The following is a 26,303-nucleotide window of genomic DNA, read 5'->3' as shown; positions in this document are numbered from 1 at the left end:
ATCGTACCAACTTCGTCTTGCCTTGAATTTTCATAGATTGTGACAAACTCGGCGACACCCTACGATCCTCTCATATACGCTCAGAACACGGGCAATGCGACTCCAGTGAACAAAACGAAATGCATGCAGAATCGGCAAATCCAGGATTAGGGTTCATGTCTTTTTGCAAGCCACTCTAGCCCTTGTTCTTATCATTTTCGGTGATGACCAACGCAGTGAGCACCAACAGAATCGTCGTGGGAGCCGCCAGAAACGTGTACGCCGTAAAGATGGTTCTGGAGATCAACCTTTCGAAGCTCGGGTTGCCCTGAGCCGACTGGCTCGTGATCTGTGCCAAAGTCAACGCAGGAGGTGAACCGATAATGAGACACGCACATGCCACAAATACCGGATCGTCCATCACGTTGCTCGCCGTCGCCATGGCGTACCATGCCAGAAACGGAAGCAGGATTAACGGTGTCAAAATCATGCGTGACGAGATGGCCACCGCGATGGTGCGGCGCTCCATGTTCGAGGCCGAGACTTGTTTGGAGAGCGCATTCTGGAAGCGCCCGGCCGAATTGCGGCTGTTCAGGTCGGCGTTGCGCGCTGCTTCGTCGTTTCCTGCAACTAGTGTATTGCGCGCTGAAGACGACTCGGATGCCAACGCGTAGGATGAAGGCTCATCCGTGAATCGTCCTCCGCCTTCTTCAATGTCGGAACCGCCGCTGGACGAACCGCTGTTCCATGGATTCCATGAACCCAAGCCTTTGCGCTTAGTGTCTTTGACTGGCACCAGCGTCGACTCGCCCGAAGCGCTTGACGATTCCAGCGACGTCCTACGCCACGGATCGTCAACGTCGCTGCCGCTGTCGTTGGCCGATTTGCTCGTCGCAGTGGGTGCAGTGGGCTGAGGACCCATAGCAGATGTCGATCCATCGCCTGCAGGTGCGCTGGGTGGAACAGCCTTGGGAATCGATCCTTGACTCTGCTGCACGGCAGAAACATCGGCCACAAAGTAGGCCCCCAGCACCACCATGGTGAGAGGAATGCTGCACGCCCCAGCCGACTCGAGTGCACCCACCACAGGCTCCAACGAGTCGATAAACTTTTGCAGAGGCGGGATGACGGCAACGACTAGTGAGATGACAGCCGCATACAGCGGAGCCGTCATAAAGCCGCCTATAGCGTAGAGCGGACGTAGCACAAAATTGTGGAACCATTTGTACGTTGTTGTCTTGAACACTTTCCAACAAGATCGATTCTCACGGCTGTTGCTGGCACCGGGCAGGGTGATTTGGCCTTCTTCCTCGTACGCCTCCAAGGGTTCGTCTTCGTCATCCGAGTCGCGGCCATCGTCGCCTCTGGCAGCACCAAAGTTGGCGCTACTGGCGCTGCTAGCATATGGCGAGTTAGGAAAGCTGCGTGCCCAAGCGGGAGGACCGGATCGCTTGCGTTCTTGTCGGCGGCGCTCGCCCGTTGGTCTGCGCAGAGTGATCTGTGGACGAGACGGGTGGTGGTCGGTTTCGCTTCCAGAACAAGGCGAGCTTGGTTGTGGCTCGGTCTGGCTGTTGTCTTCGACAGTGTCCTCCTCAACACTGCTTAGCAGTTTGGCACCAACGCTCCAGCGAAGAAACATGCCGAGTGTGCTGAAGAGGACAAGGTAGGTGAGCGCTCGACCGAGCATACCGTCGACGGTATCTTCGGGTTCTCCCTGCTCATCCCAGTGGAGCTGCGGCACGGTGGCTACGAGCGACTGCATGAGCGCGACGGGAAGCGAGTTCGAGTTGGGAGAGATGGCGCAAGCAATGGCAAAATTGCGCTGCGCTGGAGAGAGTCTGGCAGTCCATGACAAGACGAGTGCGCTGAGCGTAGAGATGGCCGTTACGATGACAAAGCCTAGTGGTACGATGATCAGTTCAGCCAGTCGGGCTGGATTGAGCGTAAATGCGACTTTGGAGAAAAGCAGAGCGGGCGTGAAAAAGGAAACGTTGAGCTTGTTGATCTTTGTCTGTGTGCGTTTGTCGATGATGCCTCTCCGCGCAAGAATGTAACCGACGGACGATAGAATGACGACCTCGAGGATAGACGAAGCAGTGACCTTGATGAGACCCACGATGGGGGCTCCACTCTGACCATGCTCTATGTATTGGGCGGTGGGGAGGAGCAACGAGTGCCTCATGGTGAACAGGGACCTAGCACTGCCGCCGTGGGCAGGATCTAAGAGGGCAGATATGGACGAGCTAATGAATACTGCGAATCGCCGTTGATGGAGCAGATCCGATGGCTGGCGGTATGTTGGTGAATGGCAAGCTGAGATGACCAGCCAGCCGATGACGATAAGCCGTGAGAGAAGTGACATAAAACTCCAAAAATCTCGCAATCTCGTCCAACTCACGACTTGGAACTGAGTCTCCTTTTTCTCAGGCCAAATTCGCGCTCTGTCCATTGAGCTCGGACTTTCTCTGTTGAATCAAGCATCGCGCTCTCACCGAAACACATGGCCATTCAAGTGGAAGTTGACTTTGCGTAGGACAGCGAGGCGAGTTGCAGCGTACAGGAGTTTACCCTGGTGTCGCTGATGCCAAGAAGAAGCTAAAAAAGAGCAGCTGTCAGAGCTAAAAATCTTGAATGTGGTACGATATGATGCGAGGACGCTTTGTTATTTTATTATTGGCGAATAGCCGAACTCCAAGTGAGAAAGCTCGTGCTAACTTACAGTCACAGTAGGTATGAAATCAGATATATATATCGTCATGAGTAAGTCAAGTCCTTAAAGAGTCGATAAGCCGCTTAGCAACCCACACGATCTGCTGACAACACAACCTGCTTTGAATCGTGAAGAAAACTTTACTTTCACCGTAAATCAAGAATTGTTGGCGTGGAGGCATAACGTTTACTACCTCGCACGTCCCTCAGATTTCCAGCCTCAGGGGGCGGCGATAGGGGACAAAAATAATCCAAATTTAAACAAAGGGGTAATTTGTGATAGGAATTAGGCAAAAGGGATGAAAAAAGAATGCATTGACGGGGAATCGAACCCCGGTCGGGACGAATTCGTGGTAAAGCCTTGATCGAAGGCGGGATGGCAACGTCCCGTGATACCACTACACTACCAATGCTTTGATGTTAAACGGGTTGAGTATTGCGTATATATACCTTGCAAAGTGAGGTTCAATCTTGTCATTGAAAGCGTGACGAAGTCACCGAGATGTTAGGCTGGTCTGTTGTCAAGCTTGCTCGCACAGATGCACATACATTCCCGTGATTCACAATTCACGATTCACGATTACACCACATACACTTCGCACACAGCCCCGCTCGAGCCCTTCGTCATCTATTGATGAAGCTTATACTCGTCCTCCCCTCCTGTCGCTTCAACTCACACGGACACTTTTGGCTGCTTAGGAAAGCTCGATATCCCCGCTTCTCAACAGTGCTCAACTCCAAGTGGCATCAGCGGATCTTCGAAGCGCCGCTGCGGCACGATCATGTCGCAATATGGCCAGGCTTACCAAGCCCAACCGTATGACCACGCTGGCCAGCGCAACTCCCCGCATCAGCCTGGCTATGCACAGATGCAAGGTCAAACTCAATATTATCAGCAGCAGTCACAGCAGCAGCAGCAACCACAACAGCCTATGCCACCAATGGCGGGCGCCTATCAGCAACCTTATAAGGGCACCCTCGCTCCTGGCACCCGCGTCAAGGTCGGTAGCATCACAGTCACTGTCAAGCGCTATCTCTCGGAAGGTGGCTTTGCACATGTTTACCTCGTCACCACCTCTCAGCCCATCCCGATGCCTTCGTCTGTGACAGGCGCCGTTAGCGCGTCCATGGCTGGTAGTGCTACGGCCGAGCGTGGTGAAACAGTTCACGTTCTCAAAAGGATGGCGGTGCCGGACAAGGCAGCCCTAGCCGACGTCAGAAGAGAAGTAGAGGTTCACAAACTGCTTCGCAACCAGGCCAACATCGTCCACTTCATCGAAGCCTCTGCTACTTCCTTACAGGGCGGCGGATACGAAATCTTCATTCTCATGGAATACTGCGCTGGAGGTGGCATCATCAGCCTCATGAATGCTCGTCTGCGCGATCGCTTGCGGGAAGAAGAAGTGCTCAAGATCTTCGGCGACGTCTGCGCCGGCGTTGCTGTCATGCATCACCTCGATCCGCCCCTAATGCATCGCGATCTTAAGGTCGAAAACATCCTCATGGCTCCTTCCACCGAACCAGGCATCATTCCTGGCTCTCGCTCCACCTCATCCAATCTCAAAGCCACCTACAAGCTCTGCGACTTTGGCTCCGCTGCTCCAGTACTTTCACGTAAGCCAGCAAAGAGCATGGACGAGGTCAAACGCGTCGAGGCCGATCTCAATAAACACACCACTTTACAGTACAGAGCTCCCGAGATGGTCGACGTCTACCAGCGTCGCGTCATTGACGAAAAGGCCGACATCTGGGCTCTAGGTGTGCTGCTCTACAAGCTTTGCTACTACACGACTCCCTTTGAGGAGAATGGTGGTGGCCCCTTGGCCATCCTCAACGTTCAGTACCGCATCCCATCCCAACCTGTCTACTCTGACCGTCTCAAGAAGCTCATTAACTCGATGCTCAAAGAGCAGAGCACCGATCGTCCCACCATCGACCAGATCATCATCGATGTCCACCAGCTTCTCGGCACGCGTCCTCCACAGACTGCATTGCATTACGCTTCAGCGGCTGCTAACGGCAAGATTGCTACACCCCTCCCTACTCTCGTCAGTGGCGCTGCGACATCTCCCATGTCCGGTGCTGCTTCCGTTCCTGCCAAACCCAGCCCTGCTGGAGGCATCGACGCAAACCTCATCTCCATGGGCCCATCAAAGAAGGAGCTCGAACAGGCCGAGGCACGACAACTAGAATTGCAGGCGCAAAGCATCACCCCCATGCGTCGCGGCCGACCCACCAAGGCGCCGGCCGAACACATCGACCCGCCCGCCAAGAAGCTCGACGATGTTTTGATCAAGAGCGCCTCCCCTACATCATCTGCGCAGGAAGCCTCAGCCACGAGCGCACCATTGTGGAAAGTGCCAGACTCGAAGCCGTCGTCGGTCAAGACGGGTCTTTTGATCGAGGGCTTTGGAGACTCATTTGCCCCCGCAGCATCCACCAGTTCTAGCTCCGAAAGCCCACCCGTGTTACCCAAGCGACCGACTCCTTCGTTTGTCTCGCCCGAAGCAAGCGGTGGCGCTGTCAATGCTTCCGAACGTCCTATAGACAAGAACCTGCTTCGTGCTTCTACGTCAGGCGCACCTTCGCCCGCATTGACTCCGCTTAGACACAGCCCTGCTCTACCAGGATTCAGCATTGCTCCCAGCCGCACTGCTTCTCCCGTTTCTCCAGCCTCCAAAGATGCACCTCGCCCTCCATCCTCCCAAAAGATCGGAACGCCGCGTGACGAGCTGACCGACCGATTTCCAAGCCTGGAAGATCTCGATGCTAAGTACGCCATTCCAGCTTCGAGCTCGCCAAGTTCCCCTGCCGCAGCATCCGCAGCATCCGTAGCATCCGCACCTTCGAGCTTGGCTTCAGGCGCAGCGGCAGGCGACAAGGGTCACGTCAACGTACCTGGCCTAGCCAACCGTGCAAGTGTTGGCGCTATGACGAGCAGGTTTGAGCGACCCTTCGAGCCACAAAAGCTTGGTTCGGTAAGAACACCGCTCAGCAAGTCTGCTACCGTCTCTGCCCTATCGAGCAGCGATAGAAGCTCAAAAGCTCGATCTGGCAGCGTCTCGAATCGTTGGCAACCTTCTGTCATCGCACATGATCGTGTTAGCAAAGAGCAGCCCTCCCAGCTGTCAGGAGCGGTATCGCTTAGGAAGGCGCCGGCGTCGAAAGACTGGCTTACTGGCGACATGTCCGATCAAGAAGACGACCCGAATGCTGCCAGTCGTGCTGATAAAAGAGAGGAGGCCAAGATGTATGCTACTAAGCCGCAGGATCCAAGCAGCAAAGCTTCCGCAATTCAGCGTGATGCGGCGGCACAAGAAATTGAGGTGGAGGAGGCTTCATCGGATGAAGACGAGCCGGCTCAACCAGAGGAAGCCGTAGCTCAACGACCTTCGCTGCCGCCGCGTCTCTCCGCCGACCGACTTTCGTCCTTCCTTGTTCGGCCCTCTGCGTCGCACACGCAGTCGGATCAAGGCGATAACGTTGTCAATGGTGCATCGAGCAAGCCGGAACGCCCACGTGTCGTACCGGGCCGGGTCAAGGCGCCTTCTTGGCTGGTAGATGCCGTCGACTCGCCGACTGCTGCCGAACGTCTGATTTCCTCCTCGTCGGTTTTGAGTCCAGGTGGCGTTGGCTCCGAGTCACTCAAGTCGCCAGTGCCCGACTCGCTCGCTTCGCCAATCACGGATGCTTCCGCTGCAGAACAGTTGGATGAAGCGGCGAGACAGGCTCAGGATCAACTCGAAGCGTTGCTGCGGGGTCCTGCGCAAGACACGCTTGCTTCGGATGATGCTACTGTGCCGACGAAGCAAGGGTCGGAACAAGAGCCAGCGGAGGAACCGAGTCCAACGTTGGCATCGGTGGCGAAAGTCAAAGCGCCAGCTTGGGACGACGAGGACGAGGAGAATGAGAGGGAGATGACGGCTTTGCCTCAACCTGACCTTCGAGCAAGTGTGGTTGGCAAACCGAGCGGCATCGTGGCGATGAGCCAGCATTTGGATGAGCGGAAGAAGGTCGAGGTGGAAGCGCCGACCAAGTCAAGTTGTACCTATCAGATCGGCTCCAGGTGGAAGCCGTCCGTCCAGCAACAAGCGCGTTCGCAGCCCAAACAGACGCAGCTGGTGGATGCAACGACCTGGTCCGCCGGAGCATGCGAGAGCAGTGAGACAGTCAAAGACCTGTCCGACACTGTATCGCTCGATCGTCAGACCGGTCGGACTGAAGCCGAACCGGCCACGACGGCACGTAACGTGGCTGTGAGGCCGTCGGACATTGTTGCGCAGCGACAGCAGCAGTACGGCGTTGGCTCGGGTGGGGCAGCGGAGGCGGTCGAGATTCAGCCGAAGCGACCGACGCCGATGCGGCCGCACAAGGGGGCGCATCTGCGCGGTGGATCGGGTGCGGTCGGAACGGGCGGGATGAAGCCGTGGGAGCGCGAAGCAGCACAGTCAGCTGCGGCAGTGAAGGCGGGTATTGTCAAGAGCTCTGCTTTGCCTGCTGCGTCTACCATGCGTCTGCACAGTGCTGATGAGCACGAGTCGACAGATCCAATCCGTCGTACAGACGCGCCTATCGCCTCGCGCGACGAAGAACGCTTTAAAGGCGTATCATCCCTCATTTCTCGTTGGCAGCACAACGTCGAATCCAACGCTCCCGGTTGGGGCCACATCGGCACCACCACCCCCAAAACTCTCCCACCCATCCCCACTCGTCTCACCCACTTCCGCCTCATCTACCACCTCGAACCGCATCGCCTGATCCCTGCCTCCACAACCTCCCATCCGCAAGTCTATCCTCGAATGCTAATATCCATCTGTTCACCCGTCTGATTCATGCGCTGATCCAAGTGCACACCGACTGACCAGTTCACAGCAGCCAAAAGAATTACGATTCACACATTTGCAGGGTCGTATCAAGAAAGAACAAGGGAAGGGGAAAGTGGGAAAGCAAGAAAAAGGGTGAGAGCGAACGCAACGAGTGAAGATCGAGGGGAAGGTACAGATGCGCGAGCGCGGACGGTGTACGAGCGGATCGAGGCGAGCGGAGCAAAAACGTCGAGCTCGAGAGCTGGGCAGGCTTCAAGCAGAGACAAGGCAACACAATGCTCATGAGCAGGCAGAGCAACCTGCCGACTGTGCCTAAAGACGATCACGTCGGAACGTGCGACGCGCATCGCTGCATACTGCTGAACCAAAACTTGGGTGACGAGCCGTTTGTCTGTCGTGAGCGCTTGCAGCAGCGCGTGCAGAGGCCAGAAGCCACTGTTACGCGTCACTGGCTGTAGAAGCTGAGATCCATGCTCCAAACTCTGCACGGTATGAAGCGAACATCGATAGAAAAGACCAGATTCGGAATCGCTTGTCACGATCTTCGTTGCTGCCGGCGCTATCATGTTGGCCTCGCTAGGCGCGAACGCTCGCGCCCAACCAACAAGAGCGGTTTTCCAATTCGCTCCCACCTCGCCTGGCGTTTGACGATCGTCGCTTGGTCGCGCAGTTCCTACAGCCCCCGAGTCCGAACCCTTGCACATGAGCTCCGGCCATGCTCACTTGCCATCGGACTTCTTCTTTTGCTTCCTAGGTGGCGTCACGGGGCGGCCCATGTTGATACCGCCATACGCGTACTTTTGCTTCTTCTCCGCTGGTTTGAGGATCTGGAAGGAACAGAGAAGCGTCTCATCGACGCTCATCATGGCACCTGCATTGTCAAACTCTCCACAATAATTGGGCGCGGAGAACAGCGTGACCAATTGCCGCTTTGCGAAAAATTCGTAACCGTCTTCGACAACCTGATGCGCTCGGCAGATGAGATCCATGTCATGTTTTTGCAGGAACCGCGAGACTACGTCTGGGCCAAATGTGAACGAGACACCACGATCGTTTTCGGACCAACCCGAGATGTCCTTGTCGGGATCCGACCAGAGCAAGTCGCAAAGCAGACCGGTGTCTGGCACGTCGGTGGGACGCATGACGCGGCGGATCTGCTCCATACTCTGCAGGTCGGGCGAAAGGCCACCGTGCATGGTGAAGATCTTCTCATCAATGATCGCAGCGATGGGGAGGCAGTTGAAGCAGTCGGTAAATGTCTTCCAGAGCTTGATGTTGAAGCGACGTTTGCACTCATCGTAGAAGCCATAGATTCGGTTAATGCTGGCGCACTCGTGGTTGCCGCGCAGGATAAAAAAGTTTTCCGGGTACTTGATCTTGTATGCGAGCAAGAGGCAGATGGTCTCAAGCGACTGCTTACCACGGTCAACATAGTCTCCCAGGAAGAGGTAATTCGCCTCGGGCGGGAAGCCACCGTATTCGAACAAGCGTAACAAATCGTAGTACTGGCCGTGGATGTCACCACAGATCTTGATGGGTGCCTCAAGCTCGAGAAGGATGGGCTGGTTGATGAAAATGTCCCTCGCCTTTAAGCAGAGGTACTTGATTTCGTACTCTTCCAGATGGACGGGCTTGCCAGGACGCGAGCCTCGAACCTCTAGGAGACGGTCGATAACATTGTCGAGGTCCACCTCGAGGGTGGTGTTGTCGGCCATTGTGCTATTTATTCTAGCGGCCTGAGTGGTGTGCATTGAAATGGTGGACATCAAGGACAACAAAGTGGTTGAACGCATATCGAGTGCAGATATGCATGCAAGGTGGTGAGAAGCGAGATTGTCGATATGGGAGCGGCGCACAGTGGTCAGATGGAGGTGGGAAATACAGAGAGGGGGTAATTGTCAGCGAATCAAGCTCTTGGTCAGAAATGGTGATGATCAGAGCTGATGCAACATCCCAACGAAAAAGAAGATGCGAGCGGTTTGATGATAAAAAACGGTTTTGCCCAGCCGAGGATGGAAAGCTTGGCCGCGGATGGGCGCACCTGTTCGCTGGCTGCAGCTGCGTTGACATGAGGCTGCTGTAGAAGTGTATGCTGAAAATCTAGAAAGACGATGTCGCATGATGGAGCCCGGACAAAGCCGCCTGTACCTCCACCTGATCTGATGGAGCGTGCGATGTACCGAGATTCGCGACGGTAGCGCTGATCCTGCGATTCATGTGCGCGCCGTACTTGCCGTAGCCCAAGGTTGTGCGCGTGTGATGTTGATTTGATAATACTTACGGACAAGATAAGTTAGAGCTCGAGTTGCTGACTGAAACCGCGCGAGTCCAAGACGGGAAGTTGACCTGCTTGCAGAGGCAATTGAACCACCGTAGAGGATGCCAACGACGATTGTGGCAACGATATGCTTGTTGAAGCGGGCGAGAGAAGCGCTGATGTCAAGATCGCCGCTGGAAAGAACCGTCAACACCAACAAAAGCAATGTGTGCGGTGAGAGCTCGATATGGGAGCTCGGCTCGAATCGGCTGCTTTCGAACAGGTCAAGTTGCGAGAACGTGCAGTCTGCTGTTAAGGATTGTCGTTGGACGTACGCGAGCAGACTTTTCCGACACAAGGGACGGAGGTTGGAAGCGTGAGACGCAAAGGGTGACGCGTTGATGAAGAGCGAGAAGCCGAGTCGGAAAGAACAGAGATCAAGGCAAGGGAGACGAAAACCAGAGCCGTATTCGGTGTTGGTGTGATGCAAAGAGATGTAATGGAGAAGAGCAGCCAACACCAAGTAGGGCAGAGGGAAAGGTGATGATGGTGTCAAGAGTTGGACGTTTGCAAAGGCGAGCCGGGCGATAGATTCGAATGCGATGTTTGAGCAGCGGGTGGCTGAGCTTGCGTCGTTAAGTGAGCCAGCAGGAGCGTTCAGCAGTAGCGTGAGTGAAATGGATTGCGACGTGCTGTTGGTTGACCCTTTTGCTCGCCGCTCTCTCTCTCACTCTCTCTCACTCTCTCTCACTCTCTCTCTTTCTCGTTTTTCGAGTTCGCAAATTCTCAGCCAAGACGGGCGAAAATCGTGAATGGATGAGCTGGGCAAAGGCCAACAACTCTGATCTTTGCACGCGGCGGCGCGGTCCAGCACATAAAACAGCCAGCCAGCCAGTGAGCAAGCGAGCAGAGGGGCAAATTTCTCCAGCGCGTGTGTGATGTGTGTCCCGGCGCGAGACAATCACGCACGCACACTCTCCACAGACAAGCTCAGCTTCTGATCCAGCGAGACGCCAGGCAACTGAGCCGAGGGACAGAGAGGAAAAAGAAGGGAAACAAAAGAAAGAGAGAAAAAAAAAAACAAGAAGAAAAAAACAACAGTCAAAGCGCGATCTTATTAACAAACGATGCGACAGCAAGTTGATTGTTTTGAAACTCTTGAATTCGCACGGCTGGATTATACATTTGTGATTTACAGCGCTGGGATTTCTTATCATTCGCTAGTTAGTGATCACGCACACGCGATTTCAAAGCCGATTGGCTTGATTTCGAAAACGCGAACCAATTGAATTTCCGAAGTCGCACCATTAGCTTGGCAACATCTTCTGAAAATCGTCAATACGGGCTTTGAATGAATTGGATTTCCAGCGCCACTTGTATTCGTGATTCTCTTTTGCTTTTCGTGACGCCCACAGAGACGCGTTAACTTAACTTAACCGTCTTTGGCTCTGCTGCTGCTGTTGCTGCTGCCTGCGATTGGGAAGATTCGTGATTCGTGAATGCGAACGAGCCACAATCGTGAATCATCCAGATAACCTACCATCCACATCAAAAGTGGGCCTGAGCTCCTCCAGATATTCGTGATTCGCGAATAAGTTACATCGTGTTTCGGTTCGCACCATTGAGTAATCCGTGATCCATCCGCGGTCCTCTATGCCTGTTTTGCGATGGCACTCTCCTCAACACTCAGACAAGCAACTAACTCTACTCAACTGGCTGTGCTGTTAACGTTATGTATATAATCAGCTAACGAACCTAGATAGATATCACGTGGCACTGATAGTTCAGTGGTAGAATTCTTGCCTTCCATTTCTCAAGGGGGCACACCGCGTCCAGTACGCCTTAGCAAGAGGCAGGGGTTCGATTCCCCTTCAGTGCATTCTTTTTTTGCGTGTTTCAACATTCCCTTTTAATTTAACTTACCCTCACTTTCCCCCTGAAAAAACATCCTGGTGACATCAGGAGGCGAAAAGACCTCAATTGACTCTCAATCTTCAAAAAAGTGTCAAAGCGGCTGTACAGAGTTTGTAGATACTGTGATTCGTGCTTGTTTTCCGACAAAGTGTCAGATTAGGTGCTCAAAACAAGGATGCAGAAGACACGAGATGCAGACGAGTACATAGTGCGAGTGACGATACGATTCGTGCAACGGCATCGACAGCGTAGCCGGCCAAAGCCAGCCTTTCAATCCTCAAAGACGCCAGCAACGAGGCAGAGATTTCTCGGGGTGAAATGGACGTCCAACACGGGAGTTCGCTTGGTATGGAAGGTAGCCACGCAATCGGCGCTACTGTTCACCATATCGGCGGCGTTGATCTGGCCTGCAGCAATGGCGGCATTTGTCAAGCCCGCTGACGAGAGCTGTGCTTGTGTGGTGGCTGCCGCTGTCTGAACGCCCAATGCGGCTGCATCGCTGATCTGCTGTGCTTCTAAAGAACCCTTGGTAGCCACCTTTCGATTACCACCCACCGCACGAACATCCCAGCACCTTACGCTACGATCCGCCGACCCGGTGACAAGCAGCGATCCATCGGCCGAAAAATCCATCGAGTAAATCCGCTCACTGTGTCCCCACATCTTCTTGATCCTCCGACCAGATGCCAAATCCCACAGCGAGATGGAAACATCGTTGATGCTACCACCTTGCGAAGTGGGATCGATCCCGTCCACCCCAGCGAACTGCGATGCGGTTCCATTGCCGGCAGCTGCCGATGCGAGGTATCGACCATCCGGACTGATTCGAAGACACGAGATCGGCGATTGATGCCCGACGAACAGTCGAACGCACGCTCCGCGCTGAACGTCCCACAGACGACAGCTTCGATCGGAAGAGCCCGTGGCGAGGTAGAGAGAGTTCGGATGGAACGTCAGACAGTCCACGTCCGACAGATGACCGGCATACATGCGCAGTGGGTTGATGCGTTCCGTGCTCCACAGCCGAGCCGTCTTGTCCGCGCTCGCGGTGGCAAAGTAGGTTCCGATCGGCGACCACTTCACATCCCACACAGGGTGTTGGTGACCACGGTACGAGACCAGTGCACTGTACGTATCCAGACTCCACAGACGAGCCGTGGAATCCGCCGAGCAGCTGAGCACATGTCGAGGTGCGCTAGCCGAGCCTCCCACAGGATCGAAATCAACACCGTAGACGGCACCAGAGTGTCCGATCAGCCGACGCGTAGAGTATCCTTCAGCTTCGCGTTGCTTTGCCAGCGTGCGGCTGTCTCGAATCGATGACAGATTCGGGTTGCCCCGAATCGCGCGCAGCTTTTCGCCTTTGAGCGACCACACCTGCACAAAAGACTCTTCGAAACCGGCTGCCATGAGCGTAATGTCGTCAGAGAAGGTGGAGCACGTGATACCGTCGTCTGCATCGTGGAATGTATAGGCGCAGACCGAAGGTAGCGCGGCCACCCGCGCTGCATTGGCGCCCTGCTCACCCATCGCGTTGATGGCGGGGTCACGCACGCCCGACGTGAAAGCGGACAATGTGGCGGAGGAGCCGTAAAGCAAAGATGGATCGAGGCGGATGCGTTTGCGCGCATCACGAACGCGCTGCACCTCCCGCTTGACGTCGACGGTGCGAAACGTCGGCGCTTGTGGTGGCAGATCGCTGACACTGGCTGCAAGCAGTCCCACTGAGAAGTCCGGACCCGACGAGGTGCCACCGCTTACCGAGTTCGCTTCGGCTGCGCTTGCCGGAGGGGCTGTTTCCCTAGCAGAGGAGGGCAGTTCAGATGGATGAACAGACGCCGTCCTCGCCCTGGAAGCCGCATCTCCCCCATCTTCGCCCGCATCGGCCGTGGATGTGGCATCCTGCATCGTCGTATCCCCATCTTGCTGCTGCGCAGCCGCTGTTTTGGCCGTTTCTCCGCCATCTTGTGTTGCACCAACACTGGCAATGGTCGCGCTGGACGCTTCAGCAGCATCTTTGTTCTTTTCCTCTTCGGCTTGCACTGCAGCCACTGTCTCCTTTTCACGTCGCTCCACCTCCTGCAGCTCCTTTTGCACCTCGGTCTCGAGTCTCTCGGTTAACGGCACTGTTGGATGAAGCTTGAGCTGAGGTCCAGCCGCCTTTGCGTTGAATTCTGCGAGCGCATCGCCTTCCGACACCGCATTCTTTGCCAGGGCGGAATGGATACGGCTTCGTCCAGATGCGCCCGCCGTAACACTAGAGTAAGTGGGCCCGGCGCCAGTGAGACCGGTACCTTCTTCCAGCACGGCGGCATCAATCTGGTAAGGCTGAGCAGCCAGCACCTGGATTCGGCATCGCTCGTTGATGATCTTGAGCATGGCCTCTCTACCACGTCTTGCTGGACCTTCTGCCTCCTCGATCGCGTTGGAAGCGCTGGAAACGGGCCCGCCGCCGTCGGTCAACCAGCCGAGCAACAGGCTGAAGACCGTGCTGGACATCTTGACGACGTAGCGCTCGGATCGAAAGCGCTGTGCGAGTGGATCCGACTGGATGTGTGATGGAAGTGCCAGCGAGCGGATCTGGGACAGTAGCGCAGTGTGCGTCGGAAAAAAGGATGGGGCGTGTGCTGTGTAGAGTGCCGAGGCGGCAGGTCCGTGTCCCATCAAGACAAGATCCAGGAACGAGTGCACAAAGAGTGGAAGCAAGATGGGCAGCAGCTCGGGCTGATAGATGTCGAGACTGCCGTGGCACCATGACTTTAGCATGGCAAACCCTCTTGCGCGATCTGTTGGGTCAAGAAGGAGGGCTTGGGTTGCAGCCGCTGAGACGTCTCCATCTTCAGCAAAGGTGAGGTCGGTTTCGGCAGCCGCAGCTGCAGCTTTGTCCTTGTTCGGACCATCGACGGCTTCCTTGTCCTTGTCCTTGTCACTGTCCTTGTCCTTGTCCTTGTCCTTGTCCTTGTCCTTGTCCTTGTCCTTGTCCTTGTCACTGTCCTTGTCCTTCTCCTTGTCCTTGTCGGCTGGTGTACGTGGCGCGTTCTTGGCAGCGAGGTCTTCGAGTCCCACGGTGGGTGCGCGACCCAGTACGTCAGCGGCAGCAGCCGCTTGCTCAGCTGTGGCACCGGAAGCCAACGCGTCGAGCTCCGCCTTGAAAGCCGCCTCAACACGGTCGAATCCGCGCTTCTGGAGGTAAGCGAGCACAGCAGCTGTCATGTCCGGGTTGCTAAAAACACTACCGACGGAAGTCTCGTGGGCAGGTGTGGCGGATGCTGTTGCGCCGGATGTGGAAGGCAGCGGTGTCGTAGCATCTTTGGGTGTCTGAATCGCCGAGTCCGAGGCCTTCTTGTCCTTGTCTTTGGACGCTGTCTTTTCATCCGCTGCCAGTGAGGTAGCAGCTGTTGACGCGGGCATCCTCGTGTCTGTGTCGATTCGAGTCGAGTTTGCACGGTCTGGAATCCAGCGGCTATGCCCCCGACAGCGCCTTTTCCCAAAACTATTGGTGCGGCCTAGGCTGTGAATACAGATGTGGTCCTACGTATATTCACTTTGATTCCGTGTCAGGAAAGGAGGCGGATCGATGATGGGTGGATGGAAAGTAGAGGAGGGGGAGGAGGTCGACGGGAAGAAGCTGTCAGGGGATGCAGCAACTCGAACGCGCCTTGGCAGGCCAAAAGCGGAACTCGGGCTTTTCGTGTTCACGGTTTGTTTGGATTGGGAAGACATTTCGAATGGTCTAACATTCATTCCTTTTCTTCACGCTGTGCTCCACAACGCACGAGGTGCGGGAAATTTCAACGATGACGTTTAGCGGCTTCACGCATGCGTGATGATAGCCGTGTGACGCGAGAGATTCCCCTTCTGTTCTCTTTCACGATAGTGGAATTGAACCATTCACATTCACAATTCTATGTCGTCGGCTTCCACAACTCGCTAATCCAACTTCATCACCACCATCTGATACATGTTGCCGCGTAGATGCAGTGACGCTCCTCTCATCCACTTCTTCTTCCGCTAACATCGTATCTGGGCTGATCCCGCTCTACTCTGAAGCGCCCGGAACCATGTCGACAGCAGCAGCGGGTAGTCTCGACACTGCATCTCCTGCGGCCAAAGTGAAAGGCTCTGAAGCCGCATCCCCAAGTACAGATGCGATCAAGTCGGTCAAGTTCAAGAGCCCCAAATCGAGTCCTAACATCCAATCCTCTTCGCGCTTCGCTCGTATCAACGGCATCTCCAACGGCAATGACGATGGCCATACTCACAACCACGGCGCAGAAACTCCACCCACCACGAGCAAAGCCTTCTTCCCCCTCTTCCCCGGAATCGTCTCCGCGCTTGATGAAAGTCCGTGGTCATCGGGACACAACACACCCACCCTCAGTACTGCTATTCACAACGTTGCAGAGCATACCGAAGATGCAATTCAACGAGTTGCTGCAACACAGCCCAACGGAGGAATCATGGAACGAGTCGCCAAACAAGCTATCAACATCGCCGACTATATAGAGCGCCTGCTGCAATGGGAGATCTTCAGCCGTGTCAACGCGATTGGAGGTTTAGACAACATGTGGTTGTTGATAGACGGCATCAGCTCTTTGAACCCTGTCTGCACCGCCACCTACACCTTTAAGAATCCTGCCAAGCTGGACAAGCTCAAAGAGGCGATGTTGGAACAGATCGGACATTTCCCAAAGTATACGCAAAGACTCGCCGATGTGGGACGATTCTTCCACGGCACAGTATTCATCAATGACGAAGACTTTGACATTGACCGCCACATACGAGCCTACAGTCTACCCGGTGATGCGGGTACGCGCGAGCTGGAGGCCTTCGCTTCAGAGTTCATTGCCAAAGGCTGGGACTACTCGAGGCCGCTCTGGGAAGTAGCGGTACTGGAAAACTTTGTAGACGAACACAGCGGTGCAAAGGGTGCGTGCGTTATCCGCGGCCATCACACCATGGCCGATGGCCAAGGATTCGTCATGAGCCAGCTGCTCATCACTTCACTAGGACCTAAGCTGGGGAGCATGATGGCCGACGGTGCTCAGTTGCTGAGCGACGCAAAGAGGGGCAAAGCGCTGCCTTCGCGCATGAACAAGAAGCTGGCGAGTCTGGATCGATTCCACGGCACGATTGCGTTGCGGTTGGTCATGATGGCGCTGTATTGGATCAGCTGGTTGGTTAATTTGATCACCGATATTGCTGGATGCTTTACGCTGGCCATCTCAACAACGTTCTTTTTCGTGGCTACCTTCTGGCGTCAGCGTTATGTTACGGCGAGCTACGATGGCCCTCGAAAGCAGGAGAAGGAGTTTAGCGTTTCGAAATCGTTTACGCTTGCCGATGTCAAGTTGGTTTCCAAGGCGTTTTCGGGTGTCGAGCCGGGTACGTTGCTAGACAAGGTGCAGGGAGGCAAGCGATTCTCGCGTCCGTTGATCGGTACACACCTTACGGTCAACGACATCATCTGCACCGTGATCGCGGACGTGATCAACGACGAATTGGATCGTCGGCCTTTGCAGCCCGGGCTGTTGAACAAGATCCGTCACTATTCGCACAAGATCTTGCCGTCACAAATTGGAATTCTGATCCCCATCTCGATCCGCGAACCAGGCGATTGGTCGCTTCGCAACCTTTCCACGGCTGGAATCGCCTACCTGCCTACGACCAGAGGCCTGTCCACCGACGTCAAGGTGCTTTACCGTCGATTGCACACCACCCACAAACGACTCAACATCCTCAAGCATTCGCTGCTTCCTAAGATTTGTTTCTACCTGATCCAACTCACAGGCCAGATCCCCGCGATCTTGCCCATCCCGTTCGGCTTGCTGCCTAAGCATCGATTTAACGTGCTTCGCTGGCCAACCGTATGGGTGGTAGAACGCATTTTGACATCTGTCACGGCGGTGGTAACCAACGTACCGTGCCCTTCGAAGCAGCGCATCGAGCTGGCGGGGCAGGAAGTGGTGAGGTGGACAGCGTTGCCTCCTCAGGCGGGTAAAGGAACCCTGGGTATCGGTATCTGCTCGTACGGTGGCGATTTCAGCATCTCGATCTCGGCGGATCGGGTGGAAGGTAGCCAAGGTGCAGCGGCAAGGTTGACCAAGAGCTTCGAGAGGAGGTGGGAGGAGTATGTCGAGACGAGCAGGAGGCTGATCCCGAAGACGGACTCGGAGAGCAAAGGGCGCAAAGAGAAGAGGAGCAGCTCTGGTGCCAAGGATGTTTCCGAGAAGGAAGGCAGCGCTAAGCGAAGGAGGTCGAGTGCTAGCGCCAGTTCGGCGTCGTCGGCTTCGTCGACGTCGTCAGCGAGTAAAGATATGAGCATCATCGGTGATAAGCAAGAGTAGAAGCAAGACTAGAAGAAGAACCCTTTCGATTTTCCGTAATTTTGAACCAATCGCGAATGTGAATCATCTTGTACATATCTGTTCGTCAGGCTTGTAACTGTGCAGCGGCAAGGATGAGCCGTGTGACGGTCTCTGTGATGGGTTTGTACGCGATCCATACGAGGGAATCTTGGTCTGTTGAGGATAGGGTGTCGTTGTTGCGGAGGGAGGGTGAGAGGGCGCGATGTGTGTGTGCGAGGATCTCGGTGGCTAGCGAACGGAAGATGGGGTATGCGCTTGGTGTGGTAGAAGTCTGTTGGCGAGGTGGTTGATGATAAGCGACAAGATGGTCAGGATGCGCTCTTTGACGCTCGGGTGGCAGGATGTGGCAGATCGTTGCTGGGGGGGTTGTACTTACGATCGACTCGTTCACGGCACCCAATGTGAGCGCAGCCACATCGACGCTCTGTAGCAGGGGGAGAAGCTCTTGGCGCTCGGCCTGCTGTTTTGTGACAAACGTCAAGTTGGCCTCGATGCAGGCTTTCATCACCTGAGCCACCTGCACTTCGAGCGTGAATCCTCCCGGTGCAAAGGCGAGGATGCGCGCTCGCACTTGTTTCAGCGCAACCGTCGGTGGTGCCAAACCTTTCTCCACGGTGAGTTGCAGGTAGCTGTGGAGTGCAATGAGGTAACTCTGCACTGCTCGGGCGTGGGTGGGGGATGGGAGGTTCTGTTGTGCTGGTGATAGCATCACTTTGGTGGGGTTTTGCGATGGGAGGAACGCGGTGATCTGTGCCGGCTTTTGGTCGGCTTGCTCTGCCTCTTGCTTGGATTCGGTCGCAGAAGCGATCTTGCTTGCCACAGCGACACGCGATGGCACAGGTGGTCCCCAATGGTTCGCCTCGAGCACCTTTTCCTGCTCCACAAACAGCCTCCTCTTCTTCCTCACCCTGAGCAACCTCGCCTTTTCATCGCCCTCGCGCATCAGCGTCTCTGCCAGATTCAACGCGTTGCCCACCGACGCACTGTCGTTGACCCTGCCGACCAACTCGGCAGCGACGCGGAATGCATGATCTACATTCGCACGGTAGCGCTGTACGCTTTCCGCTGCAGCCGCATCGTTGGGTAGGAGCGGCGTCAAAAGCGTAGGCAGCAAGTGGGTCAGTCCGCCCGGTCGGTAATCGAGCAAAGGGATGAGCTGTTGGATCTGCGAAAGTGCTAGCATGAGTTCGGCGCTGGAAGGCGGTGGCGTGCCAGAAGATGAAGTGGTTGCAGCGGCAGTGGCGGTGGTCCGCTCCAGCGAGTCCATGTTTGTAACAAAGAGCGACAAGATGAAGTTCAAGTTGCAGTTCCGGATTTGTGGTGGGGATGGTAGGTCCAAGAATCATCCTGGCTACACATTTCCAACACCAAAGTCACAGAGTGTGGAGAGAATCAACTTCCGCCTTCCGATCATTCGTGACTTTTTCGAGGACGCTGCTGAATTAACCGAAACACGAAAAGCCTTCACGCTTGTTTGATGCACTCGCGACTACCTGATTGTGATAGATGCAGCACACATGACTACCTCACTTTGAACGACCACTACGTTGTCTTCGATTTCGCACTTCATCAGCGCATCTAGCTTATACAAATGACCAAGGCGTGTTTTTAAGGAGCGACGTTTCATTTTGTGTTCAGGCAGAGGTAGAGTTGTTGGCCCAGATCTGTTCAGCGTAAAGCGGGTAGATGTCCTGCGTAGTGTACTGGTTGTAAGCAGCGACATCGCTCAGCGAGTACGTCGTTTCAGTTTGGACGCTGTTGAGAATTCTCACGACGTTCTTGGCGATAAAGTCGAGGAAGATGACGTCGACCTTGTCCGTGTCGCTTACGTTCTGACCGGTGACAGGGCTCTGAACGTAGTCGGGAACCGAAGCGAAGGGAATAGCGCTGTGCACGGTGTCGTCTCCATCCCCTGGACATTGGTCCTTGGTGACGTAGCCGAGCGTGCGGTTCGCTTGAGCTTCAGCTGCTCGAGCGTCCAATATGGCCAGGTCACGAGCTGCCGCGTTGTGAGCCGAAGCAAAAACGTGCTGATCCTGGATCCAGCGGTTGTAGATGTGAGAGACGTGTCCCTTAGCGTAGAGCTCCTGTTCGCTCTCAGCGCCTTCGAGATCGCGCCTACGGCTGGTAGCCTGAGCGACCCTGTCACCGTTGAGCTTGTGAATGACCTGGCTAGCGTACTTGTACGGCACATCCTTAATATACTGGAAAGCGTCGGTGAAGGGCGAGACAATGTACTGGTCGTTCTTGGTGAAAGGACCTGCATACAGGTCGAATCGCTGCGAGCCCGTGTTGGCGATGACAATGTTGGGCACCCCTTTGCGTTCCGGATTCGAGGTCGAGATGACGGTGGGCAGCACCTTGTTGGTCATAAAGTTGATCAGAGATGAGCTGTCGTTGATGGGGACACGCTGGAGGTAGTAATCCTGGGGAGCAACACCATAAACGTGAGAGAGATTCCAGGCATCGGCGACTTGGTTCATCTGCTTGGTGATCTTCCTTCCCAGGGCCGTGTCGAACTTTTCAGGCTTGGCAGCGAGACCTGCGTGGAAGGCGTAATTGCGTCGGTTGGCGTCGATATAGGTGCGGCTGAAGGTGGGACCGTTGTTGGTAAAGTTCATCGACATCCAGCCGATCGTCTCGAGGTATCGGCCCGACTCGATACCCATAGAGTACTTGTCGTACTGGGTGCAGTCGCGAATGTGCGAGTGGCCGCCGAGGATCATGATCGGTGTGATCGGGTGCACTTTGCGGATCGCATTAACCACGACGGGAAATTGATCCTTGCGGACGGGCATGTGGCCAGCGATCAGGAAGACATCAGGCTGCTCCTGGATGGCGTCGATGAACCAGGGCTCGAGAACCATCTGAGCAGGGTCTTGGACGGTAATGCCGCTGTCGGCACCGGTAAAGTTGAAGAGGACGCCGAGCGAGGTGACCTTTCGGCCATGGTCGGTCTTGAACTTGACAAACCGTTCGCCATAGGTGTATGAGACGTTGTTGCCACCGCGGGGCGCAGCATGACTGATGTTGACGTTGGAGCCCAGGTAACGACTGCGAGCTTCAGGCACAAATTCTTGCAGCGTGTTCCAGGCAACATTGTACTTGTACAGCTCGTGGTTGCCGACGGTCAAGAGATCGTACTTGACCTTGGCATGGAATTGGTTAGAGACTTGGCCGTCGACCTGGCCTGCAGGGAAACCGTCACTCAAACCAGCACCGTCGTGAAGGTCACCAGAGTCGACAAGGAGCAGATCGACACCCTTCTTCTTGGCAAGCTTGCGCATGTGCTTGACAAAGGACGCAAAGTCGCCCCAATCGCCGGAATAGTTAGGCTCCGGATAACTCTTCTTCATGTGACCTGTATTTTGCAAAGAGGTGGAAGATTAGCTGGTTAGCAAAGCCGCCTCTCGCAGGGGTCAAGTGGAAGACTTTGGTCGGTAAGGTGTCACAACACGCTCTGGCGAAAAGTTTACTCACCCATATACCAGCCGTGGATGTCAGTTGTCGCAATTACGGCCAGATCGCCCCAAGTCAGTTCACGGAGCAGACTGTTGCCTCCACTGGGCTGAATGGAGTGATCAACTTTCCGAGGAGCAAGGCCTTGGGCATGGTCGATTCCGGGACAAGCCGAAACCGCACCGGCGAGCGCGATGGCCGTGGTGATGAAGCGGCTCAACAACATCGTGACAATTGCCGCAGAGCGAGTAGGACGATGCGAAGGAAGAGGATGATGAGAAGGGGGTTGAGCAACGATGTCGTGTGCCAGGTCGCGAAGGTCCTAATAACTTAACCTGGCAAGTGTCAAGTGGCGCTGCTTGCGCAACAACGTTTTTTTGCCCGATAGGGAACTGTCGGCGGGAAGAACACAACTTTCATCGACTCGAGTGGCCTGTGTGTGCAGGAAAGTGAAGCAAGCTCCTTTGCGGCGGCATCGTGATTGCCGCGGCGAGCGTGGACAAACATGCGAAACAAAGGAAGATGGTGATCCGAATCAGAGTTCTCATTTCGCGCTAATCGTCTAAGCGAGAAGCGACTTGCATCTCAAAGTGTTATCAGGTATCTAGCTAGCCATTCCTAACAGAATTTGAACAACGTCAATCACGAATGACGAATGCTGTGCGCTCTGGTATCGCTCTCTCCTGATAACGGATGCTCGGAGACCGAGGCATATCTGGTTGTATGACGTTCCTGACTTCCAAAGCCGAAGGACGGGCGCCTGCTGTCCACACACGAGACTGGAGTGCAACGGCGCTGTTTGATTGATGCATGCCAGGCGGCATTTACGGTGCCGGCGGTCGAAAACGTGCTTGGAGCATGGTGCAACACGGAGGCAACGTCATGCAAAACGTGCCACAAGGCAATCATCGATACGCATGCGAACGGAAGGGTGGGTCATAAGGCGCAAATATGAGATTCGCCGACAACTGAGCCAACAAAAGAGTCAAAAAGTTGCGGCGATGGCCGTCTTTCTTCACCCTGCCCTGACCTCAAGCCCGGAGAAACGATAGGAACGCGGCAAGGTACACTCAATGAGAAGGCTGCATACGAAGCTGGAAGCTAACAGCCACCCTCCACCCTGCCATTCGTGATTGAGTCACTTAGCCGAGCTGGGCTCTGGATTAACGTCGAGCGAATTCGGCAATCACTGTCAGTGGAGAGCACCAAGGACAGCTCGGACTGATGTGGCGGCACGTAAAGGCGTTCATCTCGAACGTTCATTCCTACTATAGAAGATGTTTCCTCTAGCTTCTGTACGTGCCAACAGAGCGACATCCCTTAGGAGAGGTCCGTAGAGGTCGTCAGGAAGGAGCGCGATGGCTCTGCTCAAATCACGATTCTGATTCTGACGCTAAGCCGCCATTTGCAACCGACGTAGTCGTCGTATCACGTTAATAAAATTAGCTTCGACACGTCTTCCTACATACCGTGTACACCTTCTTGATCTTACGCCATGCGTTTGTACACATCTTGATCTCTGCTTTCTCATCTGCGGCCATAGAGACTTGAAAATACCGCATCCCGTTCGATCTGCGCAGTCAAGCAAGTCGTCGCCTAGTCAGTACTGCGGTGGGGGACCACGCGGGAATCCTAGGTGCTGCAGTTTCTTTTGCTTTTGCTTTTGCTTTCGCTTCCATGCTCGTCATCACCCTTTTTGCCGTGGCAGATTCACGATTAGCTTCGCAACAGCCAACTCCAAAGTCACGCCAACAGTCTTACGAGCAAAGCGTTCAAAGGTAGGTCAATCAACCTGATCAGTCCAAAGCCGGCTCGGAGCCACCGCCTGCAATCCTCAACTTGGAACTGCGCGCACATCCAAGCGAGACAAGAAACAAGTTTTGATATTGCTACCGAGCGATCTAGAATATGCATACGCGCCAAACCATTTCAGCTTCACTTGCTATCCTGCTCGAGCTTAGTCAAGAACTTTTCCAAGTCGAAAGCTGGGTTCTCAGGATCCGTAACAACTGTAATAGCCAAAAGATCAAGGTGAGAGATACAGTGTCAGTAAATGAGCTCGAAGCGATGCGAACAATTTCGAAACCTCCGACACGACGATGGCAGAGTAACTCCACGGATAGAGCCAAACGAGAGGTTGATGACTGCTTCTGAACATGTTCGGGGGATATTCAAGACGCGAAGCGCTCCTTGGCCACCAGTCGATAGCAGCGGCAGCGGGGCCAACACCAGCGCCACAACCCCGCATGACACTGCAGAATTTGCGAGTGACTGACTATGTGTATTCAGGGCGCTGCGGACCTATGAGCCAAACAGACGCTGCTGCTTTGATATCTCTGCTGTTACCTGTAAGCGCAGCCGCATAAGCCAAGAGGTCGAGCCGACCAAATGCCTTTGTTTGGCACGCAAGGACGCTGCCTGAGTGCTCCTTTGTTTTGCATGCGCGAGACAGACCCCTGGGTGGTATGTTGTAGCACACCTCCCTTTCCATTGCCTGTTCATAATTCACCCTTTCCCCCGGCTATGGCCATCTTTGTTTCCGGAGAACGTGCCGTGCCACCGCCGATGTAACCAACACAGCGTGATCTGCCAGCATTGAGTTACCCAAGTTGCCCGAGTTCTTTGCCTGAGGCCCAACCCAGCTTCTATCCAACGTCATTCGCTGTGATATGCATTGTACCGCCAACTGCTCTGCCTGTATCATTGTCGTTGTGGTGGTTGCTGCTCGTGTGTACTCACTTCCAGAATCGCTCTGCTTGGCGACGAGCTTGTTCTTGTATGCCTCCTTTGCCTTCTGAATGAGTTGCTCCTTGTGCTTGTACTCAGCGTGAGCGGCCTTTACATCTGCCTTTGCTTGCAATGTCCTACGGTGAAGAATGCCGTATCCGATACCACCAACGAGGGCCGAGTAGCGGACCACCTGTTGGATGGCAATACAAGGGTAAGAGAAAGAGTGTATTCGTGAGACGGCGAGCAATGTCGAAATGACATGTGGTCGACGTTGTGTCGAGTGTTTGGCGAGCGAATCAGGACCGGGCAGTTTGGATAGTTATTTAGACCGAACGAACGCAAGGAACTCAAGGTCAGTGTACTGTTAATGTTTTCTAGCTGCCGGCTCTGGCTATGACAGGTTGGGAGTCTACCCATCACACCTGCCTCGAAGAAACAAGACAGGCTTGTCTGCGTACGTGTGACGCGATACTTACGTTCAAGACTGGAGAGCTCGACATGATGTGTATATATGAAAAGAACGATGCGAGACCGACCGAATGGAAGAGACCTAGGCACGAGCTTGAAACAGATGCGGAGCACGATCGGACGTGCCTTTTTCGAACGAATGAACGAAGGCCGGGGAGAGGATCGATCCTGGCGAAAGATAATCTTGTTGCGGATGGTGATCAAAGATGGATGAAAGATGATGCGGTTGACTATCTCGATGCAGTGATCAAGCCCACGGCGGCGACCAGATGAGTAGAGGGTGCAGAATATCGGCAGATGGAACTCTTGCCTCTCTCACACAGAGGCCGAGTGCGTGCGATGCGATTTTCGCTTCTCCAATGGCACTCTTTCCGATTCCAAAACGACGATTTCTTCCAGAAGAGGGATGTTTGACTTAAGTTAACTTATGTTTGCCTAACTTATGTCTGCCTTGACTGGCTTGGATTTGCCTATTCTTTCCGGTATTGTCGACATTCATGATTGACTCAATACAAGTTTTCAAGTCGCAATCGTATCCGATTTCAAATACGAAATTTCTTCTCGAATTGGCGCTTCTCGCTACGGGGAGGCTTCACGCTCCACGCTCATGCCAATGCTGTGTGAGGTCGCAGCAAGCAACACACAGCTCCGAATTAGTCGCAATACGAACAAATCTTCGTATTTGTTAGACCGCATGACGGAACCAATCAACGTTGTTAGCATCAATAATCGACAAACGTGAAGGTCTGTGCTGAGAAGCACGAAGCACCAAGGTTGGGTGATTCGTGAATGAATGAGCGAGCGTGAGCTGCGGCGTCCTCCAATCAGAGACGCATTCTTTCGACGATTCACGATCCTGCCTTGACCATTCGTGACTATTGTCGAGACGGTTCTGATTTGGCGAGCCTAGCCCATTCGCAGATTCGTGATTCATGATTCAGTTCAATGCACTCGTGATTCTCGCAACAGTGCCAAGCAGCAGCGAGAATGCCAAGTCCAATCATTATATGCGCTTTTCAAGCGACTGTTGCCAGTCTGCGAGCAGCTTTTGATTCTGACGACTCGGCATCGTGATCTCTGATCACCCCCAGCTTTTTTTTGGCTGAAATGAATAGAAAAGCGTAAAGTGTGGGAGCGTGTGTCAGGTCAGACGAGAAAAATCAGGTCAGACGAGAAAAATCAGGTCAAAATCAAGACTCACGAATATTTCAAGCAGAAAGAGAAGAAAAAGAAATAGACGGCCGAGAGCGTCAGTCGGAAATATGCAAGTCGAGCAGCTGAGAGTCGAATCAAGACTGGTGTGAATCGGCGCCTGACTCTGCCGCTGTCTCTGCGCGAAGAAGCACACAGACAGGCACAGAAGAGCTAGAAGCAGCAGCAGGTAGCAGCAAGCAGGCAGCAGCAACAGAAGCCACTCGTGACTCTTTTTGAAGCCACGCCGCCTCGATTGCGCATAAGTTAGATCGTCTTTTCTGGCGGACATCGTCGTCGTCGTCGTTGGTCACTTGCTACTCTCTACATACCATCTCGATCATTTCTCGTTCGGCTTCTCTCCTCTTGGTTTCCGACCTTTGCCCCTTCTCTTCTTATACA

General features: G+C 54.4%; 8 protein-coding genes and 3 non-coding genes across 11 annotated transcripts; 4 read left to right on the top strand and 7 right to left on the bottom strand.

Moving 5' to 3' along the window:
• Positions 1-175: 175 nt before the first annotated feature.
• UMAG_03082 (uncharacterized protein) lies at positions 176-2,161 on the bottom strand (the record flags this gene model as incomplete). Its single annotated transcript, XM_011391142.1, has 1 exon — positions 176-2,161. The coding sequence occupies one exon, from the start codon at positions 2,159-2,161 to the stop codon at positions 176-178; it is 1,986 nt and encodes a 661-aa protein (XP_011389444.1).
• An 838-nt stretch (positions 2,162-2,999) lies between these two features.
• Positions 3,000-3,101, bottom strand: UMAG_16055. Its single transcript has 2 exons — positions 3,066-3,101; positions 3,000-3,034 (listed from the first exon to the last, which is right to left on the bottom strand). It is a non-coding gene; the product is annotated as a tRNA-Gly (tRNA).
• A 369-nt stretch (positions 3,102-3,470) lies between these two features.
• UMAG_03081 (uncharacterized protein) lies at positions 3,471-7,517 on the top strand (the record flags this gene model as incomplete). The annotated part of the gene is made up of 1 exon (XM_011391141.1): positions 3,471-7,517. The coding sequence occupies one exon, from the start codon at positions 3,471-3,473 to the stop codon at positions 7,515-7,517; it is 4,047 nt and encodes a 1,348-aa protein (XP_011389443.1).
• A 716-nt stretch (positions 7,518-8,233) lies between these two features.
• On the bottom strand, positions 8,234-9,229 carry UMAG_03080 (putative type 1 serine/threonine-protein phosphatase catalytic subunit GLC7; the record flags this gene model as incomplete). The annotated part of the gene is made up of 1 exon (XM_011391140.1): positions 8,234-9,229. The coding sequence occupies one exon, from the start codon at positions 9,227-9,229 to the stop codon at positions 8,234-8,236; it is 996 nt and encodes a 331-aa protein (XP_011389442.1).
• Positions 9,230-11,544: 2,315 nt separating this feature from the next.
• Positions 11,545-11,650, top strand: UMAG_16054. Its single transcript has 2 exons — positions 11,545-11,580; positions 11,616-11,650. It is a non-coding gene; the product is annotated as a tRNA-Gly (tRNA).
• A 305-nt stretch (positions 11,651-11,955) lies between these two features.
• On the bottom strand, positions 11,956-15,096 carry UMAG_03079 (uncharacterized protein; the record flags this gene model as incomplete). The annotated part of the gene is made up of 1 exon (XM_011391139.1): positions 11,956-15,096. The coding sequence occupies one exon, from the start codon at positions 15,094-15,096 to the stop codon at positions 11,956-11,958; it is 3,141 nt and encodes a 1,046-aa protein (XP_011389441.1).
• Positions 15,097-15,746: 650 nt separating this feature from the next.
• Positions 15,747-18,032, top strand: UMAG_03078 (uncharacterized protein; the record flags this gene model as incomplete). Its single annotated transcript, XM_011391138.1, has 1 exon — positions 15,747-18,032. The coding sequence occupies one exon, from the start codon at positions 15,747-15,749 to the stop codon at positions 18,030-18,032; it is 2,286 nt and encodes a 761-aa protein (XP_011389440.1).
• An 85-nt stretch (positions 18,033-18,117) lies between these two features.
• Positions 18,118-19,320, bottom strand: UMAG_12207 (uncharacterized protein; the record flags this gene model as incomplete). Its single annotated transcript, XM_011391284.1, has 2 exons — positions 18,118-18,324; positions 18,430-19,320. 2 exons carry the CDS (start codon positions 19,318-19,320, stop codon positions 18,118-18,120), a joined length of 1,098 nt encoding a protein of 365 aa, XP_011389586.1.
• A 367-nt stretch (positions 19,321-19,687) lies between these two features.
• UMAG_03076 (uncharacterized protein) lies at positions 19,688-21,738 on the bottom strand (the record flags this gene model as incomplete). Its single annotated transcript, XM_011391137.1, has 2 exons — positions 19,688-21,414; positions 21,534-21,738. The coding sequence occupies 2 exons, from the start codon at positions 21,736-21,738 to the stop codon at positions 19,688-19,690; spliced, it is 1,932 nt and encodes a 643-aa protein (XP_011389439.1).
• Positions 21,739-23,045: 1,307 nt separating this feature from the next.
• UMAG_16221 lies at positions 23,046-23,160 on the top strand. The gene has a single exon (XR_897734.1). It is a non-coding gene; the product is annotated as a 5S ribosomal RNA (ribosomal RNA).
• Positions 23,161-23,447: 287 nt separating this feature from the next.
• On the bottom strand, positions 23,448-24,742 carry UMAG_10374 (uncharacterized protein; the record flags this gene model as incomplete). The annotated part of the gene is made up of 3 exons (XM_011391214.1): positions 23,448-23,521; positions 24,252-24,432; positions 24,719-24,742. 3 exons carry the CDS (start codon positions 24,740-24,742, stop codon positions 23,448-23,450), a joined length of 279 nt encoding a protein of 92 aa, XP_011389516.1.
• Between the last annotated feature and the right edge of the window lie 1,561 nt (positions 24,743-26,303).

Source organism: Mycosarcoma maydis, chromosome 7 (genome assembly GCF_000328475.2).
Source record: "Mycosarcoma maydis chromosome 7, whole genome shotgun sequence".
Classification (NCBI taxonomy): domain Eukaryota; kingdom Fungi; phylum Basidiomycota; class Ustilaginomycetes; order Ustilaginales; genus Mycosarcoma; species Mycosarcoma maydis.
The sequence above is the reverse complement of the archived record's forward strand: the minus strand, read 5'-3'. Positions and strand labels throughout refer to the sequence as shown.